Source organism: Rhinichthys klamathensis, unplaced genomic scaffold (genome assembly GCF_029890125.1).
Source record: "Rhinichthys klamathensis goyatoka isolate OS25496 unplaced genomic scaffold, OSU_Roscu_1.1 h1tg000251l_1, whole genome shotgun sequence".
NCBI lineage: Eukaryota > Metazoa > Chordata > Actinopteri > Cypriniformes > Leuciscidae > Rhinichthys > Rhinichthys klamathensis.
Window position 1 is genome coordinate 275,159 of NW_026606773.1, and position 12,673 is coordinate 287,831.

Below are 12,673 nucleotides of genomic sequence, written 5' to 3' on the forward strand. Positions count from 1 at the left end.
CTTACACAATATTTTTGAAGTCAGTTGACAAATAATTCATTTATGTATTTTCTGTCATTTAAACGGAAATCAAAAGTCATCAAAACTTCATTCTTAATAAAAAAAAAGCTAATTCCACTCATGTTAGCTCAGCATACCTGAGAAATGTGTCAGATAGCAAACGGAAGAGTCTGACTGGATGAAATCCTTCAGTAGAACTCAGTACTCCCATTTTACTCATGTCTCTTGAAACTACTGAAATTGTTAGTGTATCTGAAAGATGTTTAGCTCCATTTCTTATCATAAATGCCGGTTAGAAGAAAGATAGAAGGCCTCTCATTCGTTTTGTGCTACCCTTAACTGGTTAAACCGGATTCCCAGTCATTCATTCATAGTGGCGAAGGAACTCGGATTCAAGCACTTTACACTCTGTCTGTGGATCCAGAATCATAAACATCAGCTCTGACCATTGTGAGTATTTTCTTGAATATATCTGTTAAATAATATATGCTAGAAAGAAATAAAGAGACTAAACTGGTAAAATAGGGAAGTAAGTCTCAAATACTGAGGGCACATTTCATTCATTAAGTTGTTTTCCATTAAACAGAGCGATGGCTTCAGATGAGAAGCTGTGGGAGAGTCTGAAGGCTGAAATAGAGAAAGAAACCTTTGAACTGAACTCATCACTGAACTGTGAGTTACTGATTCAATACATCAAGTCTGAAACAATTCATTCAAATCAAATCATTCTTATAATCTGTTCTTTAACTGAAAGATATATGAGGTCTAATAAACTAATGAATATTAATATCTTATGTAGCTGAGATTGATGAACTATATGAAAATGTAAGAACAAACTCAATGTCACCAACCCTGCAAGGTAAGCAGAAATGTGAGAACAATAATTATATATATATATATATATATATATATATATATATAATTATTATATATATATATATATATATATATATATATATATATATATATATATATATATATATATAATTATTAATCTGTTCTTTATTTGGTTTAGATATTCAAGACTTAAAAGAAAATTCAAAATCACCCTCCTTGAATGGTAAGCATGATATTAATTACCACTGGCAATCAGGGACATGCAGAGAGTTCCTCGGGCAGGGGCTCATATAAAAAGGGGCATATACACTCACCTAAAGGATTATTAGGAACACCTGTTCAATTTCTCATTAATGCAATTATCTAATCAACCAATCACATGGCAGTTGCTTCAATGCATTTAGGGGTGTGGTCCTGGTCAAGACAATCTCCTGAACTCCAAACTGAATGTCAGAATGGGAAAGAAAGGTGATTTAAGCAATTTTGAGCGTGGCATGGTTGTTGGTGCCAGACGGGCCGGTCTGAGTATTTCACAATCTGCTCAGTTACTGGGATTTTCACGCACAACCATTTCTAGGGTTTACAAAGAATGGTGTGAAAAGGGAAAAACATCCAGTATGTGGCAGTCCTGTGGGCGAAAATGCCTTGTTGATGCTAGAGGTCAGAGGAGAATGGGCCGGGAGTTCTATACGTCTAGTTATTTGATTGTTGTCCCTCCTTTCGGTCAGCAGCAAAGCAAACTATGTGTCCCGTGCTAAGAAGCGAGCAATAGCACTAGTCCTGCTAGTGAGAAGAAGAAAGAGAAACGCCAGGAAGAAGAGGAAGTTCCGACACACACAGTAAGCCGTTTATCCATTTTGATTTCCGCGCTTGTTTGGATGCGGCGGCGCCGCCCGCGCGGGTAATCGTCACAGAGCGCAGCGGCGAAAGTTGAACTTTTTTCAAATTTGATCGCGGCGTGCGTGCGAGCTCGCCAATCGTGCGCTCCGCTGCGCCTGCGCGTGCGATTTGGTCGACGCAGCAACAAACCGTACTCGCGTGGCCCAACTCAAGCCATTGAAATAAATGGGTTTCATATTGCAGCGCATTCCACGTCCTGAAAGGGTACACGTAACGTCTAATTAAGACATATTTGTCTTTACGGCCTTCCATATGGCAACAACACCTCAGACTGACAGATACGTAAAAATAAACGATGAATTTAGGCTACTTTAGTTTTTTACACATTGTCATTAACCCCGCACCTGCCTGCTGGCAATATACTGTATATATTTAAATGAATGAATGTAGGCAGCTACTAAGCAGGTTCAGCGCTATTGTACTTGAGTCTAACTGTGCGTTCACACCGCTGCCGGCGAGTGTCAAAGTGGCCGGGCCGCCATTGTAGCAGACTATCACCTGCTGTTAGCATTCCATTGACTCCCATTCATTTTGGCGTCACTTTGACAGCGAATAACTTTACATCTGAGGTGTCCAAAGACTCCATTTGTCCATTATTTATTTCTTAAGAAACAGGACAATGGATAAAAGGCTCCATTACTTTGTATCTTACGTTATGGCCACGTAGAAGCCTTTTTTGTAAAAATAGGCTAACGATTGCGTCATAACCACGGGACTCTCTGTCGCACAGTAGAGAAATTACCGTAGAGACAGAAGTAGAAGCTCGTAGGCAATCGTTTACTGTCTATGAGGCAATCGGGTGGACATGGAGGCATAAAGACAAGGGAGAAGCCCATAGATAGAGAGTTCATTAAAGCAACGGGACAAAATATTTCAACAACAGATTTGTTTCAGATTTCAATTCAGATTTGTCTCGGCACAGCTACTAGAAGGTCAGAACGGCGGATTGGCGGCAACCGGCGGCAACCAATCGGAATTTAGAATTGCTCCGTTTGAGATAATTCCAGAGAACGCAGTCCTGTAAACTTAGGCCACATTAGTTCCCAAGCAAAATAGAGGAAGTTGATCATTTGAATTTGATAAGAAGGCACGCAACACTATTTATAGGCAAGATTTTCGTGCTAGAACACTTTTTCAGCGGGAATGCAAATTATAATAACACTTAACCATGAACACAAAAGCCTCACCACACAAATGGCTTTTAATTTGTTTATTTCATTAGCAAACATGTCACTGTAATTGTTAATTTGTTTATTTCATTAGCAAACATGTCACTGTAATTGTTAAGTTCTTTCCATCGATCAATTTTCTGCAAAAATAACGATTGACATGCTTGTTTGCTTTGCAGCCCCTTTAAATACAGTTTTAAAAAAGACCACGCATTCGATCTACATCAGAGCATCAGAGCGTCCACGAATCTTTCCACGGCGACGCTGGCAAGGCGGCGAGAGCGAATTTTGCCGCTCTCGCCGGCGGCGGTGTGAACGTATGGTGAAGGAAGCAGACAATAATCATTGCACAAAATCATGAAATCACTCCAATCTGTGCTGTAAATCCAACAAAAACAAGATAAAGAATCAAACACATCAGATCAGAATACCAAGAATGCTCAGAAATGAAACTAAAAAAGGTTTTGCAAAGTCATGTGCTCTTCCAAACTGTTAAACATAGCATTTTAGACATAATAACATTCCTGAGTCCTGATACAATAGGCTTTATGCCCAGCTGCACTACTTCCTGAACTTCAGCCAGCTCCTTGTTTCCTGTCTGACATTATTGGACAAACTGATTAACCCAGGTGTGTCTGGTATTTGTTACTGGTCAGGCACACCTGGATTAATCAGTTTGTCCAATAATGTCAGACAGGAAACAAGGAGCTGGCTGAAGTTCAGGAAGTAGTGCAGCTGTGCATAAAGCCTATTAAACTCTTTTTGAGCAGATCTTAAATACTGAAGAATCGCAGAATGCCTTGCGAGGAGTTTTATGAACATTTTCCAGAATGTCAATTTGAAATATGTATCAGGTGAATTGAGAATGAACTATTTCACCCAGTACTTGAGAGTACTGTTTTTTTATGCTTATTACTCAAAATGCTAACATCAGGTGAATGGTGAATTTAGGTCAGGATGCTCCTTACAAGGCTGTCTATTTAGAAAGTTGACATTGAGGGAGCTTTCTTAGACTTGGAACAATTTACTGTATGTTCTTTCATACTGAATTCGATTACTTGCTTCTCAACCATTGGTGAAGTACGTTCTGCATGCAGTAAGTACGTTCTGCATGCAGTTGGGTTATTTAAAATAACAATCCTTTAAATGTTACTTAGCCTTTAAGTGCAATATTTCAGCTGAAAAAAATAACAACAACATTTTAGCTAGATTATGTTAATTACCTGTCTAGCGATGTTTGTTTATGCTGAAATATAATTTAAAAAAAATTCTCCAAAACATCTATCGTGTGTAGCTATGAGTTGGCTCGCATGACTCATGTGTCGCGCTTCAGAACTTCTGTTAAGAGATCGATGCTCCCTGGTTTTCACGGCGCATATTGTGGGACTTTTTAGGGAGCGAATGTTTCAGTGCCCTGGATTTTGCTAATAAAGTACAAGTTCGGTATTTCACACTTAAAGCCCTGTTTTAAGATCGTTTCTGGTGAAATAGAACGGTTGATTGAAATTTGGACACATGCTGCTGGCCCGAGAATTTTCGGTTTCTGTGGTAGCACCCCCCCACTCCCACAATGGTGGCATAGGTGCACTGGAACAATCCTTCCTAAAACGCATTAAACTTTAGTTTACAAAGACGTGAAACTCACCGAGTGGTCAGGGATGTTCACTGATATGCTCACACAAAAATCGCTGCAAAAGATGCTCGTTGTCTGATGTGCGTTATGTGGGCTAGCTAATTGCTCAATAAAAATAGGCTCATGGTGCAAATTGTGGGTTGACTCCCCACGGTTCTCATGGGCTTTATATAAGTCCTAACGTGAAAAAGCTTTGCGTAGTTTAATGTACCTAAACAACAATCACCAAATTTCTCTCTCATATTGCTACTCATAACAACTGAAACTGTCAAGAAATCAAACCCAAAGTCCAATTATTTTGGACGTTATCTGACATTAAGCGTTTCTGCTTCATTGAGGCTGTAGGAAAAAACTTAACGGTTTAATGTAGCCTACCTAAACAACGATCACCAAATTTCTGGTTAGATTTTTTGACAGTTTTAAGTGGTTATGATGATGAGCAATATGAGAGAGAAATTTGGTGATCGTTGTTTAGGTGGCCAGGAGAAGTGAAGTGAACAGGCACGTCAGCTGAGCTGCACCTGCATCGGTGACATGATGACTGACATCACCCAATCATGTGCGATTCCCACACGGGGGATTCCAATCAAAGTAACAAGTTCCAGTTGTATCCCAATGTTACAGTTGTTGCAATGTTATGAACAGAGAAGCGTGTAGCCAGCGCAGCAGCAGAACGGATACATTGAGCTCGAGGTTTTCAAAAACAAAGTGGTGGGTACAAAATGACTCATGACGAAATCTGGTGGGGGATACAGTACGCGTAGCTGTTGCAGTGCGATGCATCACGTCAACAGTCGCGTCCGGTGTAGACATGGTGTGGCGTAAAAGGTCGCATGAATTCTGATATCAGACCTGTATCCTGTATTGGATTTAGGACCACATATGGAAGTGGCCCAAATCAGAATCAAAAAGATAAGATTCTATGTGGTTTGTGCTGTTTGTGTTTCACTGTACAGTCTGTACACTGACTCTGACTGTCACTGAACAGAACAGCAGATGCAGAGAAGAGAGAGCTGTGAAAGCAGCTGAAAAGCAAAACCTCACGCTTGCAGGAAAATACTGGTGACATTTTTAAAAAAGGTGCTAAGATTCGTCCAAAAAGTCACAAGATTTGTTGGTGGTGTCACGACCGGCTCAAAGCCGTGACAAATGAGTGGAGGACATAGTGAAGTTGGTCAGGTTGTACGTGTATTTATTAACATAAATAGAAAAATATATATAACAGGAAATAAATTACAACACAACTGCCATTTCTGTCTGACAAGCGGTGTTAAGATGTCAGACAGAACTAAGATCAAATCATAGCAAAGGAAAACAAAACAAACCCAACACAAAAAGGTACAGGAGCAAAAGCTCTCACAAGAGTCTTGCAGCTCTGAAGATCTCGAAGCTCACTCCACATTCTCAAAGCCTAAGCTTATATACAGGTGTATATCACTTGATGATCCTACACAGGTGTACATCATTCTCTTGATGAGTCTCCCAGTCACACCCACCGGTCGACACAGCGGGAACAACCGGAGACCCGTCACACACCCCCCCTAAAAAGAAGAGAGCACAGAGTCTTAATAAAAACAAACAACTCCCACAACTCAATTTGTCCAAGTAGCAATAGTTGGTTCGGCCTGCAATTCTCCCCAATCCCGTCAACTCTCTCACTTTCAGCAACCTGGCGCCTAGGAAGCAAAATTAAGAAAGAAAAAGAGACACAGTCAGAGAAAACAGACTTTAAAGCACTTAAACACGGGACAAGGCGTCAGCAGTTACATTCTCTACGCCTTTAATATGGCGTATATCCAAAGAGTAACTCTGAAGAAACAAACACCATCTCATCAGCCTTTGGTTGGGGTTTTGTAAGGAGTGCAGAAAAACTAAAGGATTGTGATCCGTATAGACCACTAGAGGTCCTTCTGATGACCCAACATACAAGGTGGAGAAGCCCAACTAGAAAAAGGTTCAGCGAAGTCATTTTTAGAATATATTCGATTTCATCATCCAGTAGTTTTTTCTTATTCGCAAACACTCGATAATAACGTTGACGAATTGGGCTTGCACCTCTCACATCAATGTCGTGCTCTATTAGATCTGTACAAGGAGTATCAGAAAACAATGTAACATATTCCTTAGTCAAATTCATCAAATCAGTCCGCTGTACATTCGACAGATGACCAAGCCGAACGCTCAAAGAACTCAGTGCTTCTGAGTTTCTAAGACGACCTTGAAGAACACAATCTCCCGGATAGATTTCACCTTCCTCCCCAGCTACTGGAGTCGGAACCAATTCAACACTGTCATTATTAACAGAAACATCTGCAAACATAACAGGTTTAACACGCGAATCAGGCAGACTAACTTGGTCTTTTGTCATAAGGTCTTCGAAATCTTTACAAGCATAATAAGGCTTTAACAAGTTTATGTGACACATTCTAGTCTTTTTTCTTCGATTTGGCGTATTAATCAAATAATTCAAATCAGAAATCTGACGAGCAACAGTATATGGTCCGACAAACTTAGCCTGAAACGGTGACCCAACAACAGGAAACAACGCCAGTACCTGGTCACCAGGTTGAAACGAACGCAACTCTGTTCGACGATCAAAAAGTAGTTTCATTCGATCTTGTGATCTGCTCAAAGATGACTTTGCCAAGTGGCACGCCTCATAAACACGTCTACGAAAATCACTAACATATGACAAAACATTTTTCGGTGGATCAGACTTTTCCCAGTCAGCAGATAAAACAGCCAACGGACTTCGCACGTCGTGTCCAAAAACAAGGTCGTTCGGACTGAACCCAGTACTTTCTTGCGCAGCTTCCCGAGCCGCCATCATTAACCAATACTCACCATCTGCTTTTGATCTAGGCAACGGCCCGACACAATCTACAATGAGATGTTCAAACGGCTGACTAATGGCTGGAATCGGAAAAAGAGGAGCAGGTTTCAAAGATTGATTTGGCTTCCCAGTAAGCTGACATGTGTGACAAGATTTAATATATTTAGACACATCACGCTTCAATTTCGGCCAAAAGAACCGTCTCAAAAGTAATTTGTACGTCTTTTTCACTCCCATATGCCCAGACGTATCATGAGCAGTCTGTAACACTAGCGGCCGAAGTGACTGAGGAATTACAACTTGCACCATGGGATCACCCAATGCAAACTCTCCCTGTGGCACCCATTTTCGAACTAGCAATCCTTCATCTAGGTAATACCCAGATGAAAGATTCTCAATTGCGTCATATGATACAACCCGGTCAAATAATTCAACAAGAGTTGAGTCAGTTTTTTGTTTTTCAACCAGTTCATCACGTGACACTGATAAAATTGAAGGGACTTCTAGAGTTTCCTTCACCTTCTTAGATTCATATTTTACCTCAGCTTGGGTTTTACTCATAGATCGTGTTATCACACAAGTGGGTAACACACTTGAACAGGTCAAATTCTCACCACCATCTGGTTTCAAGATCATCGGGCATGGTGTTACCACTAGATGTGGTGAATCATTCCGCCAGACACGATCACCAGCCAAGTCATTCCCCAGAATTACCTGTATTCCTTCCACAGGCAAGCAGGAACGAACAGCCACCTCCACTTCTCCCTGGACCAATACAGATTGCAAAATAACTTTATGCAGTGGAACAGACATAACATTCAAGCCAATGCCCTTAATCAGCACATTACTTCCAGTGTAAGAATCAGGTGAAAAAGGCAGCGCAGACTCTAACACAAAGGTTTCTGATGATCCTGTATCACGTAGAACCTTTACTGGTACGACTTTTGTGGAATCTACCAACCTAACAGAACCTTCTGTAACAAAAGGAGTAAATGTTGAACCACATGGCGAGCAAATTTTCTGCACATTATTCACTGTCGAAGTAGTCACAGCCAAAGCCACAGACTTTACAGGAGACCAAGAATTAGATTTCACTTTAGAATTGTCAGCTTTTGCTTTCAATAAGAGACATTCATTCTTCCAGTGACCAAACTCATGACAATAATTACACATATTTGCTCTGTCTTTCTCTTCAACAGAGCCATGCAACTGTCTGCTGGGTAAATCATGCACAAACCTGGTAAATTTGCTAGAACTTCGCCACGGCTCTTTTTTTAAATTTTCTCCACCCGATCTGTAACCAAAAACAGTTTTATGAGACAACGAGAATTCATCAGCCATGACGGCCGCCTCATACGCAGTGTCAGGTTTATGCTCACTAATGTAAGTTGCAATGCGATCTGAAATGGAACTCTTGAATTGTTCAAGTACCATTAATTCTTTTAAATCGTCAAGTGTTTTTACATCAGAAGCTACACACCAACCAAAATAGACCGAAATATCGTGTACAAAGTCAACATACGTCTGTTTTTCACTCTTCTTCCAGGACCTAAACTTTTGTCTATAGGCCTCTGGAACTAGTTCATAAGCCCTCAACACTGCTGATTTTACAGCTTGATAATCAGAAGCATCCTCTACACTAAGGGAAGAATACGCTTCTTGAGCTCTGCCTGTAAATACAGACTGCAACATAAGCGTTCGCTCTTCATCTGGCCAACGTTGTGCGTCCGCAACACGTTCAAACAATAAAAAGAAACGCTCAACCTCTCTCTCATCAAATTTAGGAATCAATCTCATATTTTTTACCGTATCAAACTTGGACGAACTTGAATCACGTACTGATTCTCCAGTAACAGAAAGTTTACCTTCTCTTATTAAATCCAAACGATAACGTTCAAGTTCAAGTTGTTGTTGCTGCAATTGGACTTTAGAGATTTCAATGTGATTTTGCGATTCTAACTGCTTTTCTTTCATCTCTACTTGAATTATCAATAATTGCCTTTGTTGTTCAAATGTTAAATGAGACTGTGTTGATGTCGCATCGACAAAAGTTAACGTATCTTCTGAAGATTGAGTCTCTAAAATGCCACGTTCAACTAACTCTGTCTTTACCAAGGTTTTAATCTGATCTTTTAGACGTTTATCTTGACTCATCAGATTAATTTTGTAGTATTCTGCAAGTTCTAATAATTGATCCTTGGTTAAGTCATTTAACAAGCTCTCAGACGGTGCGCTAACCAATTCCTCAACGTTTGAGGACATTATGAAAAATGTATGGCTACCAAATTCCAGAAAAACAAAACAAGCTTAAAGACAGAAGTTGGAATAAGCAATTCCCTCCAACTAAGATTTAAACCTACCTAAACTCATCCCTAATCTTCATACAGTTACTTGCAGCGGGTTTTTATACACTATAAACCAGTGTTTGCAATAGCAACCGATTAACGAGTCACTACTACAAACACGGACGTGTTCCCGAGACAAATGCTCTAACTGCTTTCACCGTACAAAAATAACAAACTAAAATAAAAAAAGATCGGAAAATCCTGTTAAGGAAATCCCGCTAAACCTTCGCAGGGAAAAGCCTAAGCCAAGACGCCTCTTTTCTCAAATTTAGTAGCCAATACACCAAATTAAACTCCCGTAACCAACCAGAACAACCAAACCAACCACTAAAACCCTCCACAAGTTTTACTTAAAAAAAATTATCAAGAAAAAAAATCGTTTCTAACGAATTAACCAACTTAACAAAATTAATTTAAACAAATAATAATCATCCAAATGTATCACATTTACCAGAACCAAATGAACGAATGAGTTTCTCTTACCAAAGCGAACAGACTTATCCACATTTGTCCAAACCGGAAAATATTTATCACCTTAAACAACGGACAAGCCTCCATATTTGTCACACTAACAAACTACGAACGAATCTTCAATTAACAATTGGCGGACGACAAAAACTACTAACGAAACTTTATCAAAAACAATCGGCTAGACGAGCCCCCATATTTGTCACGACCGGCTCAAAGCCGTGACAAATGAGTGGAGGACATAGTGAAGTTGGTCAGGTTGTACGTGTATTTATTAACATAAATAGAAAAATATATATAACAGGAAATAAATTACAACACACCTGCCATTTCTGTCTGACAAGCGGTGTTAAGATGTCAGACAGAACTAAGATCAAATCATAGCAAAGGAAAACAAAACAAACCCAACACAAAAAGGTACAGGAGCAAAAGCTCTCACAAGAGTCTTGCAGCTCTGAAGATCTCGAAGCTCACTCCACATTCTCAAAGCCTAAGCTTATATACAGGTGTATATCACTTGATGATCCTACACAGGTGTACATCATTCTCTTGATGAGTCTCCCAGTCACACCCACCGGTCGACACAGCGGGAACAACCGGAGACCCGTCACAGTGGGTTTTCTTTCTTTTTTTATTAAAGAAAAAGTCACTAAAGAGGTCTGATTTGGCCACAGTCAGTATTCTGGAGATGGTGACCTTAAGTGGTGGGAAGTGGTATAACTGTGGAACACTTAAAGGGACAGTTCACCCAACTAATTAAAATTCTGTCATCATTTACTCACCTTCATGTCGTTGCAACCTATTTGATCTTCTTTCTTTTTTGGGGGGAATACACGAAATTCCAAATTATGCTTTGTGTTCCACAGAAGAAGAAATGCACACAGGTTTGGAAAGATGTAAGGGAGCAAATTATTTAAATTTTTTGGTGAACTGTCCCTTTAATATCTTCTGCTACCAAGTTTAAAATCTCAACATATGTGCATAATCTTTTTCCAGCTGAAGCAGAGGAATTGCGCATCATGTTACTGGGGGCGAGGGGGTCTGGAAAAAGCTCAACTGGAAACACCATCCTCAGGTGGAACGCCTTCAACACGGACATGCAACTGAGCAGAGTCACCCAGTTCTGTGAAAGAGCATCTGGAAACATCAACGGCCAGCCCGTGGCCATAATCGACACGCCAGGACTGAATAAGACCAATCGAATAGAGAAGGAGGTGATCAGGGAGATCATGAAATCTGTCTCTCTCTATAAACCAGGACCACATGTGTTTCTGCTGGTTCTGCCGGTGGGAAACTTAACCAAAGAGGACAAGAACATCCATAAGCTGATCCAGAACATGTTCGGAAAGAACGTTTGGAATTACACAATTGTTCTTTTCACACATGGAGATCGACTAGAAGGGAAAATGCAGAATGACTTGATTGCCAGCTCAGACAAAGACCTTAGAGACTTTATTCGCACCTGCAGTGGTGGATTTGTGTTCTTTAATAACAAGAACACAGGAAACTTTGAGCAAGTGACTAAACTTCTGGAGAAGATTGATACTTTGGTGGCCATCAATGGCAGAGGCTGCTACACAAATTAGTTTTCCCTGAACTCAGAAAGAAAGAAACGTGAAAAACAAGAGAAGATTCTGGAGGGGAGACAGGTGGGAATTGCACGAAAGGAGAGAGAGCTGGAGGAGAATTATGAAGATGAGGAGGAGTTAGAGAGGAAAAATCGTGAGCTCTGGAGAGAAGAAGGAGGAAGATGCACGGAAGCTGAGAATCCACAAAGACGCAAATCTCTGACAGTGAATCACACCTGAGCCCCCAAATCTGTAACAAAATCACATATCATTCACTAATTCAACCGTCTTATAAACTGTACAGTAAATTTCTGAAGATTGATGCATTATTCAGGTTTTACATTGTTGCTGCATATTGTTGTTGTGTTGTTTTTATTAGGTCAGGTGCCTAATTAACGGTGTATGTAACAATTCACTGTCACTGAATACCCTCTGCTGCACTTGATCACTCAAGCGTCACTTCAAACAAAGCGTCATCAGCTGTGTTTAAGGGATCTGTCCTTATGTTGTTGAAGTTTGGTGATTTAAGAAATTCATAATAAATAATAATAAAGTAAGATGCCCTGTTAAAATATGTGAGATGTATGGTTGGTTTATTTAAACTGCAAAGGAAAAGCATAAATTAAAATAATTGTGACAGATGTGAAGGGGAGGAGAATGTATATGTTTCAGGTTTCTCGACAAGAAAGACTTCCGCACAGGATACACCTGTGTATCTTCGCTTATGACGCCCCTGGAAGCCTCCTCACTCACTTTATTAAGTATAACTAAATGCATTTATGCCACACTATAAATTTGTATACTTAAAGTCTATTAAATTAAATTGGAACAGCTAATTTTGTACAAAATGCATTTTAGTTGTACAAAAGTATAGTGCTGAAGTTCAACTAAAGTCGTATTTAAAGCTGCAGTCCGTAGTT

The 12,673-nt window shown here is 40.0% G+C and overlaps 1 protein-coding gene across 1 annotated transcript; it reads left to right on the top strand.

The window, feature by feature from the left end:
- The first annotated feature begins 381 nt into the window (after positions 1-381).
- LOC130101084 (GTPase IMAP family member 4-like) lies at positions 382-11,939 on the top strand. The gene is made up of 5 exons (XM_056266636.1): positions 382-450; positions 587-672; positions 800-859; positions 1,016-1,060; positions 11,182-11,939. The coding sequence occupies exons 2-5, from the start codon at positions 591-593 to the stop codon at positions 11,769-11,771; spliced, it is 777 nt and encodes a 258-aa protein (XP_056122611.1). The 5' UTR covers positions 382-450; positions 587-590; the 3' UTR covers positions 11,772-11,939.
- The last annotated feature ends 734 nt before the right edge of the window (positions 11,940-12,673 follow it).